Genomic DNA, 18,273 nt, shown 5'->3' on the forward strand with positions numbered 1-18,273 from the left:
CGTCGAAAACACATGTATCTACATCTTACTCCCTCCTTCCCAAACTAGAAGTCATTATGGGATACGTGCAAGTCAAACTTTCTTAACTTTGACTAGATTTATATAAAATGTGTGCAACATTTATATCTCAAAATAAGTTTATTATGAAGGCATATTCAACAATCTACCTAATGAAACTAATTATGTATTATACATATTAATAATTTTATATATAATTGATCAAAGTTAAAAGTATTTGTCTTCTCAAAAAACGAGAATGATATTTATTTTGAGACAGAAGGAGTATTATACAGCTCGAGGTCGAGGCCTCTGCTGCTTTTTCTAGTTTTCTTGTTCAGCTTTTCACTCTGAGCACGCATGTGCTGCCATGCCAGAGTGTTGGATGAGCTGAGTTGCATGTGACAGTCGTGGAGCTTCCAAATGAAAACATCTGATGGTTTCACAAATTGTAAATCTTCTCCCAGGCCGGAGCTAGTGTTCTGTACTTCTGTCTGTTTTGCGAGAACTGTTCTCCAATAATTTGGACTGGTGCCTCTTTCATTCAGTTTTTTTTCTTTTCTTTTGGGGTCTATGTATAGTTTGGATTGGATGCACATGGACTGAGTAAGCCGCTAGTACAAGAACTTCTGTTGTGTTTTGCAACCTGACTAAAGTGGGTACCTCTATAATAACAAGTAATTTATGTGCAATCGCGTACATCCTAATCACATACCCACATACGTACAAAACTAACACAATCACAGTTGCACATCCGTGGGTACTGACGATTTGAGTCCCAAAAAAGGGGGAGGGGGAAACAAGAGATAACATCTCGCCATTGGAGCACGATTAAAAGAAAAAGAAAAAAATATTTAAAAGAACAAAACTAAAGACGCCGTTGCCGGGGATCAAACCCGGGTCGTCTGCATGACAGGCGGAAATACTCACCACTATACTACAACGACTTTGATGCAAGGCGTTTCCGTGCCAATCTAAAGGCGGTTTAAATCGAGAGAGGTAATCAAAGGAGGAAGCCGAATCGTATTCGAACCCGGACGCTTTTACATCCCACGCCTACAAATACGAACAACGACACGATCGAGAACATGGCGACCGACATGGAGCGCGCGTGCGATGACGAGCTGGTAGATCGGTGCGACGGATGCGGCGGCGTCCTGGAAGCCTGGGACGACGAGTCCTTCGTCATATACGACTGCTTCCACGCGCTGCACGCCGGCTGCGCCCACGGGCGCGACGCCTGCCCGCGCTGCCACACGCCGCGGGTACACGACGACGACGACAACGATGACCAGCCGGAACAGATCGAAGCGGCCCCCGCCTCGACGCCGGACAACAAAGATGAGGACTCGGCGTTGGCGAGCGATGGCGTCGTGGGCATGGGCAACGACGACGACCGCCCCGGCGGCGGCGAGACGGGAGAGCCACGGCCGAGCCGATGCGGCGGCGGCGGCGAGAGCCCCGCCTCCATGTCGGTGTCGGGGTGCAACCACGCCTCGCGCCTCGGCTGCTGCGCCTGTTGCTCCCGCAGAGTTGCCGAGCTGGAGAGCCGTCTCCAGGAGAAGAGCGCTGCTCTGACCGAGACCACCAACGTCTTGGAGTTGGAGCTGGAGAGAGCCCAGAGTCGCCTCTGTAGACTCGAGGAGATGTACGACAAGTTGGAGGAGGAGTTCATCCGTCTGCGTGATGGAAAGAGGGCGAGAGAAATCGAGGACGCCCAAGAAAGGAAGAAGCCGCGGAACGGCGGAAGGAGCGCTTCAAGTTTCCCACAGGACCAGACTGACTGAACCTCGCCGCTTGTTCCATGCAGGAGTTTTCAGTTTTCACCGATGAAAAGTGCACCCCTGACATAGTTCAGGCAGCCCAATTCGTCTCGCTCGGCCTCTCGAGTATCTTCGCCGATCCTAGTAATCATGTCATAGTTCTCATAGAAACGGCACATAGAATCGAGTCATGTGTGATATGAATCGTCACGAGTCTTGAGTCATGTCAGAAAGCAGTTGAACCGTAATAATCAGTCAGTATCTTTCTGATGAGCTGATTATCAGAGGTGTGCATGAGTTGGAGCACCATGAGCATGCCATGACAAGCCAGAAGTTTGAGGTGTACATTTAGGTTTACTTAGGCTAGGTCAATTGAACTATGAACATTTTAAGACAGATTAAGAGAGAATACAAAAGATGCATATAGCCTTACCGATACCTATGAATGTTGTATATAGCTGCATTATCTAACAAATTCAACACAAGACAAGCTGAGCCAAGTAGCACAGCGAAAGATACCAAAACATAAAAAACATCTAATATCGGATTGACAATTCCATGATCTAGAAGTAATCAAGTCCACAGTTAAAACTAATCTCACAGTTTCGCAGCAGCATCACACCATCAACACAAATAACCTAAGGGCACCGCAAGCATCAGATTAAGAGCAACAGTAATAACACCACAACCCACATGGGCCGGTGGCTTAGGCGGCCACCTCTTCCTCCTCATCCTCGTACTCGTACTCCTCTTCGTCGTCCGCCGTGGCGTCCTGGTACTGCTGGTACTCAGCCACCAGGTCGTTCATGTTGCTTTCAGCCTCGGTGAACTCCATCTCGTCCATGCCCTCCCCGGTGTACCAGTGCAAGAAAGCCTTGCGCCGGAACATGGCCGTGAACTGCTCGCTCACACGCCTGAACATCTCCTGGATCGAGGTGGAGTTGCCGATGAATGTGGACGCCATCTTCAGGCCATTGGGAGGGATGTCACACACGCTCGACTTCACGTTGTTCGGGATCCACTCCACGAAGTAGGACGAGTTCTTGTTCTGCACATTCAGCATCTGCTCGTCCACCTCCTTGGTGCTCATCTTCCCACGGAACAAGGCTGATGCTGTCAGGTAGCGCCCGTGTCGTGGGTCAGCTGCGCACATCATGTTCTTGGCATCCCACATCTGCTGGGTCAGCTCGGGGACGGTGAGGGCACGGTACTGCTGGGACCCCCTTGATGTCAGTGGTGCAAAGCCAACCATGAAGAAATGGAGGCGAGGGAAGGGTATCAAGTTGACTGCAAGCTTCCGGAGGTCAGAGTTCAGCTGGCCTGGGAACCGCAGGCAGCAGGTAACACCACTCATGGTTGCAGAGATGAGATGGTTCAGGTCACCGACTGGAAAAACATAAAAAAGGCAAGATTCAGATTTATATCGAAATGGCAGAAACAAATGCAAGAAACAAGGCACAAGGCAGAGAATCATGAAATGGTCATCTCAGGGCATCATTGTATTCTGTAATGCAAAGCAAACTTAAGAACAGATAGTACAGTGTCAAAATGCTAGTGAGATGCATGTGCCCGACATACACATTAATTCAATCAAGTGCATGATTGCAATAAATATGCAGCAATGGCAGACAAGGACCAATGTGCCCTGTTCGCTTGGCTGATAAGACATGACTGAAAGTACTGTTGGCTGATTTGTTGTGAGAGAAAAATATTGTTCGTTGGCTGAAAAAGTACGGCTTATAAGCCAAGCGAACAGGGCGCATGTAATTCATTGCAGCATCACAAGACACATCCAAGAGATAGATTTGTGTCACAGGATTTCACACGAAGATGACTACAATCCACTCTTTGCACCAAGATATGAAATCAATGATCAATAAATACTAAAGCTGTGGGTGCAGTGACTGAGCAAAGTAGCAATACAAACTTACAAGTTGGTGTAGCAAGCTTCAGAGTGCGGAAGCAGATGTCGTAAAGAGCTTCATTGTCAAGGACCATACACTCATCAGCATTCTCAACAAGTTGATGAACTGAGAGTGTAGCATTGTAAGGTTCTACCACGGTATCAGACACCTTAGGTGATGGGAAAACTGAGAATGTCAGCATCATCCTATCTGGGTACTCTTCCCTGATTTTTGAGATGAGCAGGGTGCCCATCCCAGAGCCAGTACCTCCACCCAATGAATGGCAAACCTGAAATCCTGCAGAATAGAAGATAAAAATTATTTCACATACAATTTCACAAGTGAAGCATAATTCAAACGGACAAAAGCATTTTTTACACAAAATATCCAATAACCGAGATTCTAGTTGCTATGTAGATAATAAGATGACATCAAGATGGACAAACCTAGCAAAATGCAACACCCTAACAAGAACCACAAGCAAATATCCTCCAGTAACCACTAGCCAAGATAAGTTGTAAGCTACGTTACTAGCCTGACAGATGAATTTTCTCACAGCCATTTGCAACGATTTTCATACACAACAGAACACAAATAACATAGAAGTCCAGCACAGCCAAAGTAAAGAAAATTGGTTAATAACATCTCTAAAGTTAAATCATCAGTTATATAAGCTCATCTCTCACAAGTTAAATGACTCAATAAATACTTCACAGTTACTAGTAGTACGAAAGGGCCAAAGACCAAAACAGGCACTGGCCAAATTTGTGGCGAAGGACCATAACAATAAAGTCTAACCATGCCTTCCTCCCCCTAACGTTTATGTTTGGACACATGCATGGAGTATTAAATATAGACTAAAAAATAACTAATTACACAGATTGCGACTACTTTGCGAGACGAATTTTTTAAGCCTAATTAGTCCATGATTTGACAATGTGGTGCTACAGTAAACGTATGCTAATAACGGATTACTTAGGCTTAATAAATTCGTCTCGCGGATTACTAATGACTTGTGTAATTTGTTTTATTATTACTATCCGAACACTCCCAACACTCCCATGTGACACCCCACGTGACACCTGATGTGACACCTCTAAACTTTATCTCCTGGATTTAAACACCACCTGAAGGCGGCAATTGAACAAATTTGCTGCTACTACCAGAACCACTCGGGCAATTAAGGAGTCACTGGATCTCCGTACTTTGAACCGCATAAACAATGATTAGGGGAAACCGAACCAAGCATTTCATCCAACTAACCGCATAAATAGAATGCATACTCGAAAATGTCGAGGAAAACGCTCAGATCTACATAGGTTTCAATGCAAGCCAACAAATCGGCTAGATCTACGAGCCGCGAACCACAACATCGTAACATGTCATTCTAACTATAGAAACCTAACTATAGAAACTACACTAGATCCGCAGGCTGACGACCCCCAGACCGCGACCAAATTACCAGCATTTCTAACAGAAGGGTCAGATCTACGAGGACGACGACAGACAGTACCTTGGAGGCAGTCGCAGTTCTCGGCCTCCTTGCGGACGACGTCGAGCACGGAGTCGATGAGCTCGGCGCCCTCGGTGTAGTGGCCCTTGGCCCAGTTGTTGCCGGCGCCGGACTGGCCGAAGACGAAGTTGTCGGGGCGGAAGATCTGGCCGTAGGGCCCGGAGCGCACGGAGTCCATGGTGCCGGGCTCGAGGTCCATGAGCACGGCGCGCGGGACGTACCGGCCCCCGCTGGCCTCGTTGTAGTAGACGTTGATGCGCTCGAGCTGGAGGTCGGAGTCGCCGGCGTACTTGCCCGTGTGGTCGATGCCGTGCTCGTCGCAGATCACCTCCCAGAACTTGGCCCCGATCTGGTTCCCGCACTGCCCGCCCTGGATGTGCAGGATCTCCCTCATGGCGGCGGCGGAGGAGGAGAAAGACGCGGCGAGGCGAGGCGAGGCGAGGCTTGGGGAGCGGTGGGAGACGGAGGTACGGAGGCGAGGGTGGAGCAGGCTCCGCGCGCGGCTGGGGACGAACGGAGGGAGCGGGTGGGTGTTTGTGTTTTACTGGGAGGAGAAGGCGTGACTTGTGAGCGTGTGCGGGTGAGGATACCGGCTGGGGAATTTGAAATTGCTTGTAGGAGGGGGCATTTATGCGGGCGGTGAGAGCCGACTGCATTACCGGGTGCGGGGCTGTGGCTGGAGACTGGAGAGCGTGCGGGGGGCACCACCGCACTCGCGAATGTTCGTTAGTACTACCTCCGTAATTATAAATTTGATCAAATTTTTAGATAATAATATTCATATTTATAGATTTAAATTGATTTATTATAAAAATATATTTCGTAATTAATCTAATGATATTTATTTGTTATCATAAAAATATATACTTTTCATCTATAATTGGTCAAACTTAATGTATTAAAATGTGAGACACCGTGTTAGAATTGTATTTTTTTGGATGGAGGTAGTATGTTTTTCTTTTTAAAAAACTATATCACCCTCTTTTTTTAGTAATAAAGACCAAAGAGTGATCTTCGTTAACAGGATGTAAATCTCATTTTTCCAAGGAACTAATCAATCATAAATTGGACAATGTTTATACAAATACACAATTATGGCCTGTTCGCGTGCCCTTAAATCCGGCTTGATCCGCTTCTTTTTTTCATCCGGAACAGTATTTTTCTCTCACAAATTCCTCCAGAATTCCTCCAAGCAAACGGGGCCTATATATCCAAATAGATTTATTAAATATATTTTATGATTAAGCTATTGATACTTATGACGCATTATAAATATCAATAATTTTATATGTTTGGTCATTGATTATAACTTATTGAAAAGTGAAATCCACTTATTTTAGAGGGGGAGCGGATCATAATGTTTGGAAAAAAATATTATTGTAATACTATGCTTTTTTTACTAAATCACTAAAAGCCAAGGATCCATTTGTTCCAAATTTATAGTTATTTTAGTTTCGCCTTAAGTCAAACTTATCTAATGTTTTTATCAAATTTATAAAAAATATATTAACATTCAAATTATCAAATAAATGCACTATCAAGTATATTTCATGGTGTATCTAATAAAAAATATTTGATGTTGTAGATGTGTGCATTTTTCTATAAAAAAAGTAGTTAAAATTAGAGAAGTTTTCCTTAAAACACTGCGAAAACGACTTGTAATTTAGAATGTGGAGTAAGGATTTTGGGATTTTTAGATCATTGCCATAGGTACACTAAAGTGGGTTTTTTTAATGCAATATGATTTTGATCGGTGCAATTCTAAGTTGGACCTTTTGGCCTAAGTGGACTTTAAAGGGCATATATTATGTATTATCCATAGACATGCAGTATGCTGGTATTAGGATTTAAGAGGGCCATTGATATCTACTTCTCTAAGTTTTTGTTTGCTTGACATTTCAGACTAAATTTTTATTACAATAATTCTGAGAGCAACTCTAAGAATCTTTTTATATCCTTTCGTGTTGATAGGAATATATATTTTGGTGAAAAAAATCTCCTTCAATGGTGTCTTTAACTAGATGTTCAAATATCGTCATCCTATATTCCTCGTTTCTTGCTCGCTAAAGATAGAGAGCGAAACTGGCTCTTCAAAGTACAAACAAGATATAGAGAAATTATTAGAGAGTTGTGCGATGTAGATATTATTTTAATTAGAATCTAACTCTAAATAAAGATTTAGAGAGTGAATTTAAGAAAGACAGATGAAAATGCCCTGATAAGGTTTTTCCCCTAAGAAAGATTTTAGATACTTTAGTTTTTCATGACATTTTGTAGGAAAAATTGGATAGCCATAGTCGCTACAATAAAAGGTTAGTGGCAAGTAATAAAAATGGAAGGAATTAATTTTATTATTTTCAAAATCCTACAAGTAAGCGTCACTTAATCCGAGCAAGTTGATTCACCATGTTCACTTATGCTGAAATTTAGCTTATGTTGATGCTTATGCTGAAATGTTGTGAGAGTAAAACATTGTTTCATGGCTGAAAAATAGTGCTGAATAAGCTCAAGTCCCACGTATAGTTGGCCTTGCAAAGGATATAACAAAACTATTATGGGGTATGACCCCCGATACCCATAGGGTTGTACATGGGCCGAGCCGCTAGGGGAGGCCCAGCCCACAAGACTATGCAAGGCGGACCATGGCATAGGTCAGCGTGCCTCGTAGGGCTACGTGAAGATCCTTGACGATCAAGGATGATCTGATCGGATATGTTCAAGATGTTGTATTCCTTATAAACAGATATCTTGTAATCGATCAGGACTAGATTCAACCAACCTGTAACCCTACCCTCCGAGCTATACAAGGCGGGTAGGGACCCCCTCGTTTTTACCTCATATCAATATACAATCCACCAAAGACACAGGACATAGAGTATTACGTCAAGCAGACGGCCCGAACCTGCCTAATTGTTGTTCCACACGTTCTGTGTCACCGTCTGGCTCCTATCACGCGCACCTCCACCAATTCATCTACTATTGTGGGCATACCCCTCGGTAGACTGTCGACTGGATTTCATCGACAGTGGTGCACAAGGTAGGGGGTGTGCATGCTGATTCCATGGCGAGCCAGATGGTCCGCTTCTCGAGCTCCATGATCCTCCCCGAGCCAGGTCAGACATTCACGGTCGGATCTATGACCTAGGTCATCGACGCCAACAGCGTCGAGGAAATCATGGAAGCGGTGCAGAATCACCCTACGCCGATCGTGCCAACATCTGTGACAACATCTCCGATCTCGGTGTCTCATCGCTGGGTTAGAAGATCCATCGACAACGATGACCTGATCGCATCTATCGATCTGGTCACAAATCGCTTAGTGGAATGTCAGCTCCTCGTGGACTCGGTCTTAGATCGGTCTACTGCGAGCAATGAAGTCCCAGCGCCCCAAGATCGCTGAGCCAATACGATCGAGCGATCTGCTTGGCCATGACGTCTGGGGTGGCAAGATTCAGATCTGGTGATCACAGCTACTCCAGAAGGGCGTATGGTGCAATGTCGACCACTCCCAGCTACCGGTCTACGCTTGGCCGACTACGAGGCCCCGATGGAGAACATGCTGAGGCCCTATCCCTTTGGGCTGGTGGGCATGGGATCCACGTATCAAAATGCCATACACCCCCTCTTCATCAACCACATCAAGCGCGACCACATAGATGACCTCCACATGATCGATCTGCCTAAGGCAGGTCGACCCGCTCCCGTGGTCAACATGGTGTCAATTCGCCAGCTTCTAGACGACTCCCTCCACAGCATCCTAGAGGAGAGCCCTGATGAGTATTCCTAGGGCTCGACTGAAACCATCTTAACCTACCCTACTTTTCTGCCAGGATTTAGGGGCAGGATCTACCACATCAGCCACGATAGCATCACCAGAGACGGCGAAGCCACCGTTGATCACGATGCCTGCTTGGAAAGGAACACCGATCACCAGCGGCATCGAGATGAAGAACCTACCTATAGGGCTAACGAGGACCCTAATGCCCCACACCACGCGCGCCGCAACTTAGAGGATGAATTCAACATGGTGGGCAACCAACCGGTGCTGAAGACGCCAAGCACCAATCTCGTCATCGTTTTCAATGAGCTAGAGAAGCACCCATAGACTCTAGAAAATCGAGAAGATTTAGGCGCACGTCATGGCGGCTCAAGTTCAAGTCAACGAGATCCGCCATCCCGATCCATCTTACTTGACAGAGGAAGTCAACATCAGGGCTCCGAGCACCCTCGACACCAAGCCGACGGCCCCTACCTTTATCAAGGTCCCAGGGGCAACTACGAAGGATATGTCGATCAGGTCGGACGCCCACCTCGTCCACCGGGCAACCGAGGTATCAATCACCATGCCAACCAGGAGGTGAATCAACCCCTGACGCATGACGTTCGTGAACACATCAACGCCAATATCAACGCCCACGATCGCATAAAAAACAGCAGGGCCGTGTGCTATGAAGCGGAGATGGAACGCCGATGCCAGTTCGATGTTGAGCATGGAGCACCTAGCGTCGTTCGAGCACCTCCTGCCCTCGACGCCCTCGGACTTCGTCCCTTCATGGCAAGACTCTAAGTTGTATGTCCGGTGGCCCGTGGGCTTCAAGATTTTTGGGGTGGACACCTACACGGCAAGGCCAACCCCATGCAGTGGTTAACGCTCTATGAGATCACCGTAAGAGCCATAGGCAGAAGCGAAGATGTGATGGCAAATTATCTACCTATCATGCTCAACCAATCTGTGAACAGCTGGCCCCTCAACCTACGAGATGACTCCATCCGATCTTGGGATGACCTCAAGAAGGTCTTCACTGAGAAATACATGGCCACCTGTGAGCATCTAGGCACCAAGTACGACTAGAGAAGCTTCATCAGACCTCCGGGGAGTCACTACATGGCTTTATCAGGTGCTTCTCAGAGACTAGGAACTTCATCCCCAACATCAATGACAGCGAGGCTATCGCCGCATTCACCAAGGGGCTCTAACATGAGCAGCTCCACAGAAAGCTCTACCACAAGAGGCCTACGACCATCGGCGAGCTGATACAGATAGCAAACGGCTACGCCGATGCCAAGGAAACCAAGCGGGCTGCTCGCTCCGATCGCCCCCAACACCACCATGACGACCATCGCAAGGAAAGACGCAATGACGACCATGACCGCTGCCACGACGATCATGACCACCGCCACGACGAGCGCGACCACCGATGTGATGATGGCCAGGAGTGCTCTAGAGGCAGACAGAACCACCACCACAGGCCTGATACTTCAGTCAACGCCATCAACGCTCCTCGCGCTAAGCGCACCTACGACGCCGACTACGCCAAGCTCATGGACGGTCCATGTCCTATTCATAAAGGCACCAAGCATACCATGGGAGAGTGCAAGGGCCTGACCAGGGCTTTTCGAGCGAAAGATGCAAAGAGGCCACGGTGGAAGACGACAGAAACCGAAGATGGCTAGGGCAGAGTATGGGAGAAGAACATAGACCCTGTTTACCAGGACGCCACCAAGATCGTCACATCCATCTTCGGGGGGAGAGCTGCCTCCGAGGACAAACGGGGGCAGAAGCTCGTCGCCCGGCGTGTCATGTCGGTCGCTTCCTACAATGACCCCATCGCTGATCCTAAGTACCTCGACTGGTCGAACCACCCGATCACCATCTCTAGGGCCAACCAGTGGGTAGATATTCCATACCCTGGGCATTTCCCCTCGTCCTGGATCTGTAACAGAACCGACCAATTATACGAGATTAAGTAAGAAAATCATCCGCCAGAGCAGGCGATTTAGCAAACTTAAGCCCGTATAACCCGGTAGTCTGTGAAATCATGAAGGATTTCAAACCAACTTACATCCTAGCCAAGATCGTAATAAGTTTAGCGGTCACCATCACATATTACATAAAAGTTCACATCACAGATACATCAGAGTTTAAACATAGTTATTACAAAATGAGTTCAAATAGAAGTAGCGGAAGCCATTTGTTTAAAACCTCACACACTCACACGAAGTTCAAATACAGTGCCAGCTAATGATCATCTCCAACAAAAGCATCAGACGAGACGTAAGGAATGACCATGCCCATGGTCCTAAGCATCACCCATTGCAGGATAAAGACAGTTGATACAGTAGCCGTAATACATCTACCCATCTGCAACAAGTGGGAATAAAACCCTGAGTACGAGAAGGTACTCAGCTAGACTTACCCGACATAACCGAAAATAAGTGACACCAAGGATTATGAAGGGCTTTATAGTAGTGTAGCTAACTCATTTGCAAAGAAAGCATTTTTAGCATTTCAAGAACCTTTCCAAAAGCATTATTGTCAAGTTAATTATTATTAACCTGTCGACTAGATTTGCACCTATACTAAAGCAAACATGTGATTAAGCAGATAATGATAACTAATGATCATTAACAACTTCCATATTGTCATATTCATTATAACTATCCAAGTGTTCCATCAACATTACTACGATGAAGTAACTCAAGTCAAGTGCTCACTATCCAGGAGCGATGGCGATTCGAATCGATTCCTAACCAGCTGGTGATTTATTCCTTACACAAACCTCACTCACCCGCTAAAGTGAGGTATTGATCACCGAGTCAACTATCCAGGTATCTCGAGTTTGCCAGGAACCACATGTACCCGGGGGCCGACCGACTGCACTTTGGTCTTATCATCTCGCCCCCGTGTCCTACCACACCTGCTCTGGCACAGTGCGCTGCGGGCAATCTACTCGGCCTGAATAATCTCCCAGCTTCGCGGTCGGAAGGTACTTTATCCGGCCAGCTAAATATAAGGCTTGCGTTCAACATGACTCGAGGCCCAACAATGGTCGGTCCTTAATCGACACAGACGGAAAGCACTACAGTCCAAAACTCTGTAAGTCTCCGTCTGGTCTCAACTTCATTTAACACTTAGTTATACCATGACTACATAGTTATCCAAGCAGATCTAGGTAACCACCTATAGCTCGCAGGTGACAGGAAATCACCCGACTTCTACCGGTCTAAGCCAGCTAAGCATTGACTCGACTGCGGATACCAGGGTAACAAGGATATAGTATAACAAAGGTAGACAATGTATAATGCAGCAACGATTGCAAACAACTCCTGAACGTAATGCATCAATTAAAGTAAAGCATTTAATTAACATTTGCAAACCGGGGAGAAAATGCTTCGGGGCTTGCCTCTCTCGAAGGAGCTCGGGCGGTGATCGGGGCACTCCGGAAGTTCCTCAACGTCCTCCTCGTCGGCTTCGGGCACTTCCTGCGGCTGCACCTCGAGCTGCTCCTCGGGCTCCTCGGTTATGACAACTGGGTTCTTGGTTTGCGATCCTATATGATACAATATGCGTAAGTGCTTATGCAATCGGTGTATCGGATAAGATGAATACAATGGATATGCTTGAATGCAAGGTAGTCAACATCATCCAAGAACATATACTACAAGCATATGTCATCTACTGCATTCTCTTCTACTACTAATATGCTAAGTCAACACATCTTATTAAATGCTTCAAACATACACCAAAGCTTCACTAATTTCTTAATCACACATAAAGCAACACTTGATTAAACCTAATTAATAATAGGTTTGAATAGCAACATCTATTTTTATTGCTTAGAAAAATCTTAGAAAATTACCATAGCACAGTACTACCCTAAGTAGTCTACCATCAGATTTTCATGGTATTTGAATGAGTGGATTAGCCTACACAAAAATAACAAGCTATGGCATGATTATGAACATGAAAATACTTTGTACTGTGAAAAGTGTCAAATAACAGAGGAAATATTTTTCCTATGTTCTACACAGCAAATAATCACTGTACAAAAATTATCACATGCATGTTTTATACAAATTTTGCTCTCTAGCAAAAATAACAAAAATCAGCCATTAAAGGCACTTGAACTACACCTCATAATTTTTCTACAGTACATGCATTACACATATTTTTCCTAGGAAGTACATTACACAAGAAGAGTAACAAACTTGGAAATCATATTTTTCTTGTACATATAGGATTTACTAACCATTTTACAAGATATCAGCAATATCAAGAATTAATTAAAGCTCTACAGAAAAGTATCTCAAAAATGACATGCAATATTTTTATCATATAGATCTGGTGACAAGGAACCTAGCAAAATTTGTTTCAACAGATTTGGAGCAAATTTGAGTATACAAACATTTTCCAAATTATTTCTCTTTCCAAATAATAAAAGAAAACTGAAAACGAAATCTTCCTATTACTACTGGGCCGGCCCGTGGAAACCAACTGGCCCACGGCCACATTCGGCCTGCTCAGACCGAGCGAAGGGGAGGGCGGCGGCCTGGCTCGGGGCTTCGACCCAAGCCAGCCTGGCCCAGCTCGGCCGGGCAAAGGCCACGCCACTATGGCTGGGCCCTGCGGGTCAGCGACCGAGAGCAGGGGAGGTGCTCCGCCGGCCGGTGCTCACCGGCGGCGAGCCCCTCCAGTGGCGCGGGTGGTGCCAGCGTGCATGCCATGCTGAGCCGCACCGGCTGGGATGGTGGAGGTGGCCCGACGGCGTGACGAACCACCTGGCCGCGGCAGCGCGCTCACCGGAGAGGAAGGAGGTGGCCGAGCTTGGTCGTTACCTCGACGACGGCGGCCGCAAGCGAGCGCAAGCGAAGCAGGGAGGCTAGGCGGAGCTGCTGGCGGCGGGAATCAGGGAATGGAGGTGTGGGAGGGGTATGCCGCCGGCGGGGCAGCGGCGGCGTCGGTGGCGAGTTCATGGCACGCGCTGCTGCTGCTGGCGCTGCGTCTGAGAGAGCGGGAGGAGGAATGAGGAGGAGGCAGCGTGGTCGGGCAGAAGAAGGCGCGCGCGTGGAGGGCGAGGCAGGCCGTGGCTGCCGCGCGGCGGGCGTCGCCGGCGCATGGTCGCCACGCGGCGATCGCGCCCTGGCGCGGTCGGGACGCGACGCGCGGGAACGGCACGGCGTAGCGCTGGGGCAGGCCAGACGCGGAGCTGGGCTGGGCCGAACACGGGGCGCGCGAGCGGCGGGCGCTACGGCAGGCCGGACCGGCTTCGGCCGTGGGCCGAGAAGGGAGGCGACGGCCCGTGAAAGGAGAAAAGCATTTCTTCAATTTTTGATTTTCAAGGAAATTTCAAATAGCAGTTTTCAAATACCCTTTTGAGCAAAAAAATGACTTCTTTTGAAAATGGCCCAAAAATAAAAGTTGCTTAGAATTTAATCCTCTACAACTTTGCTTTTATGACCAAAGTCCAATTCTTGATAGATTTTGAATTATAAAATTAAAGTCAATTTTAACTTAAAACCCTAATTTTGGAGAATTATTTTTAAAGCAGAATTTGGCAATAATTTCAATACAACTTTGCTCCAAAAATTGCGCTAAATAATTCTAGATGATTTACAATCATAGCCAAAAATGTTTTACTAATCTAGCAAGCATAATTTGGGCAAAAACAACTCCAAACAAGTGTATGCAACATTCATGTTCCGCGAGCATGTTTCATATGTTTCGAAGCAGGGTTTCAGTTATTATTTACATGATTAGGCATGTATGATTGGGATGCTTGATGATGCATGATATGCATGATTCGCAGTGCCTAAATGCTGGCATAACACCGGGGTGTTACAGGATCCCATCATCCGGGGCATGCGATTCTAGAAGGTCCTCATCGACGGAGGGAGCGCCTCAACATCCTGTTCGTCAGATCCCTAGCCGAGCTAGGGCACAAGAAGGAAGACCTCACCCCCATGGACTCTCCGTTTTGGGGGATCGTCCCTGGGAAGACATCGCAACCCCTAGGACAGATCACCTTACCCGTGCAGTTCGGCACCCCCAATCACTTCCGCATTGACTACGTCAACTTTCTGGTCGCTGACTTCAACACAACGTACCACACCATCCTCGACCGACCAGCTCTCGCCAAGTTCATGGTCGTGCCGCACTACACGTACTTGGTGTTGAAGATGTCGACGGAGTAGGGGATCCTCTCCCTGCACGCCAACCTCGACATCATCTATGCATGCGAGAAGGAAAGCTTTGCGCTCGTCGAGGCTACTGACATCTCCATCCGCATCCAGGACTGCATCGCCACCTCACAGTAGGTACCACCGGAGGAGCTAGAGATCCCCACAATGGAGGCCGCCCGAGCATCAACCAAGTCCAAAGAGGTGAAGGAAGTGGTCCTCGTCCCCGGCGACCGGTCTAAGACCGCTCAGATTGGGGCCGACCTCAATCCTAAATAGAGAGACGCGCTCGTTAGCTTTCTAAGGGAGCAGGTCGACGTGTTCGCATGGAAATCTGCAGACATGCTCGGCGTACCTTGGGAGCTGATCAAGCACTCCTTAAACGTCTCGGTGACCGCCAAGTCGATCAAGCGAAAGCTTCAACGATTCGTGCAGGACAAAAAGGAGGCTATTAGGGTAGAAATAACACAGCTCTTAGCTACCAGTTTTATTAAAGAGATGTATCATCCGGAGTGGTTAGCCAACCCGATTCTTGTAAGGAAAAAGAATAAAGAATGGAGAATGTGCGTTGATTACACCGATCTCAATAAACACTGCCCTAAAGACCCCTTCAACTTACCTCGCTTTGATGAGGTCATAGATTCTATAGCCGGTTGCGAGCTCCTGTGCTTTTTAGATTGCTACTTTGGTTATCACCAGATCGCTCTAAAAGAAGAAGACCAGATCAAGGCGTCGTTCATCACTCCGTCCGGCGCCTACTGCTACACGACCATGTCCTTCGGGCTCAAAAACGCGGGTGCTACTTATCAAAGAGTCATCCAGCATTGCCTCAAGGACCAAATCAGGAAGAACATTGAGGCCTACGTTGATGATGTGGTGGTTAAGTCTAAGATTGTCGATACCCTCATCTCCGACCTCACCGAAACCTTCAAAGCCCTGAAGGTGTATCGATGGAAGCTGAATCCCACTAAGTGTATTTTCTACGTCCCATCAGGTATCCTATTAGGCAATATCGTTAGCCGCCGTGGCATCGAAGCCAATCCAGAAAGGTAACCAAGATGAAACCACTGACATGTGTCAAGGACGTCCAAAAGCTAACCAGGTGCATGGCAGCTTTGAGTCGTTTCATATCCCGTCTAGGCGAAATGGGACTCCCCTTCTTCAAGCTGCTCAAGGCTCAAGAAAAGCTCGTCTGGTCGGAGGACGCTGACAAGGCATTCGCTGAGCTCAAGCGGTTTCTCACCTCACCTCCGATCATGACCGCGCCCCAGGCCGGTGAAACCCTGTTAGTCTACATCGCGGCGACTAACCGGGTGGTCAGCATCAATCGTCGTCGAACGGGAAGAGGCCAGACACGCCTACAAAGTCTAGCGCCCAGTGTATTTCATCAGCGAAGTCCTAAACGAGTCTAAGACAATACAGGGCCTGTTTAGATCTCTGCCAATAGTTAATCCCTCCGTCTCTTTTTAACTGTTGCTCTCACCTTTCGAGAATTTAAATGTACTAAACTTTGACCTAATATATATAAGAAATATTAATACTTGTGGTATATAATTAGTATTATTAGATAGATTGTTAAACCTATTTTCATAATAAGTTTTTTTAAAGATAGAAATATTACTAATATTTTATACAAACCTAATTAATCCTAAAAAGTTTGATCAGCGCGAATACGATAGCGACATTTAAAAAAAGACAAGGAGAGTAGCTGTTAATTTTGAAGCTGAGAGGGTTCAAACAAGCAGCTATAAGTTGTACTACTAACTTTTATCCGGCATCAGAGCTTGACTGTTATACCGCACCGTAGGATCGCCACGCGTCAATTATATACGGAGCCCATCCCAAAGATTTCCGGGGAATTTTCGAGAATCAAGGCTCAAGGACCCTGTTCGGTTGATGATTTCTACGCTGACTGATAAGCCTGCTGATGCATTGTTCCATGGGTGATAAGGAGTTCAAGCGGGCGCAGAGCGACAAGTAATTGTTCCTGACAATATTGCTACGGACCTCCAGCCAAGCCAAGCTCACCGTGGAGAGACCGATCGAGCAGCAAATGGGCGCAGTAGTACATTGCAGCTGAGACCCGGCCCAGCAGCTCGATGCAAGATCGATCCTGTTTCCTGTCTAGTACAAGGCTATACCACCTACCAGTGCAAGACCGCCATCAGAGGCAGCAGATGGTTAGCGCTTACTACTAGTAGCTTTCAGCATCGGAGGCTCGGAGTCGGAGCTAGCGAGCCAGGCTGTCGCGTGAGCGTGGTGTTCGTTTTCCCAACAACCGTTGCGCCTGTGAATGATGCCTCGTCCTCTTCTTATCCGCTCCGAGATTACGATGGGTGATGGAGCCTGCGCCTGCCAAGAGAATAAACAAGATGGATGGGACAACTAATCTCGGCACCAGATCACGGTTGTTGCGGCCGGCCCCGGTCGTGTGACCGTGACACCGCAGCTGATATGCCTGACGAGCGGCGACGCTGCTGGCTATGACGAGCGGCGACAAGCTCCAAACCTCTCTGAACTAATCACGGTCGCAGGCATGGCATGCGCCGGCTAGTCGTAGTTAGCCTGCCTGCTCACCTGCCTGCCTAGTGAACTCGTCGGCGTACGAAGAAGAAGAGGCGACGGATGGGTTGGGCTGGTTGGTCCTCAGATCTGCGGCGCGTGCTCTGCTTTTGCTGGTGCTCGCCGCGCATGCCACCCCGCCCTGGCCCAGCCGGCCAGCCCTGCTGGAGTGGAGGACCGACCTCTCGCGTGCGTGCCGGCGTCCTCGTCATCCACATGTGAGCTGTCGTCCACTGATTCTCCTCGGATCTAACTAGAGCAGCTGTATGCATGAATGGATTAGATTCTTCAGGATTTGCTCTGGCGACCTCAATGATTGCCGGGTCCTGGTGATCAGTGACCGCGGTTGCGGTTTTTCAGGTCGATCCATCGGGTTTCAGCTCGTAATTAGAAAAGGGTCAAACTGCTGGATTGCAACGGCCCGTTCGTTTTGCTGAAATTTTGACTTATGCTGATTTATTGTGAGAGAAAAACAGTGTTCGTTCGTTGAAAAGTATTGCTAAAATAATATTGATGAACAGGACTAATATTGTCAAAAGTAGCGAATTGCAAGGGGTAAAAAAAATTATGCATATGT

At 47.3% G+C, this 18,273-nt stretch overlaps 1 protein-coding gene and 1 non-coding gene across 2 annotated transcripts; both read right to left on the reverse strand.

Annotated features, from left to right (window-relative positions):
* Window positions 1-872: 872 nt before the first annotated feature.
* Window positions 873-944, reverse strand: TRNAD-GUC (transfer RNA aspartic acid (anticodon GUC)). The gene has a single exon. It is a non-coding gene; the product is annotated as a tRNA-Asp (tRNA).
* Window positions 945-2,132: 1,188 nt separating this feature from the next.
* On the reverse strand, window positions 2,133-5,705 carry LOC136511976 (tubulin beta-1 chain-like). The gene is made up of 3 exons (XM_066505979.1): window positions 5,178-5,705; window positions 3,692-3,961; window positions 2,133-3,146 (listed from the first exon to the last, which is right to left on the reverse strand). The coding sequence occupies exons 1-3, from the start codon at window positions 5,569-5,571 to the stop codon at window positions 2,467-2,469; spliced, it is 1,344 nt and encodes a 447-aa protein (XP_066362076.1). The 5' UTR covers window positions 5,572-5,705; the 3' UTR covers window positions 2,133-2,466.
* Between the last annotated feature and the right edge of the window lie 12,568 nt (window positions 5,706-18,273).

The sequence above is a fragment of the Miscanthus floridulus genome, chromosome 16, assembly GCF_019320115.1.
Source record: "Miscanthus floridulus cultivar M001 chromosome 16, ASM1932011v1, whole genome shotgun sequence".
NCBI classification, from domain to species: domain Eukaryota; kingdom Viridiplantae; phylum Streptophyta; class Magnoliopsida; order Poales; family Poaceae; genus Miscanthus; species Miscanthus floridulus.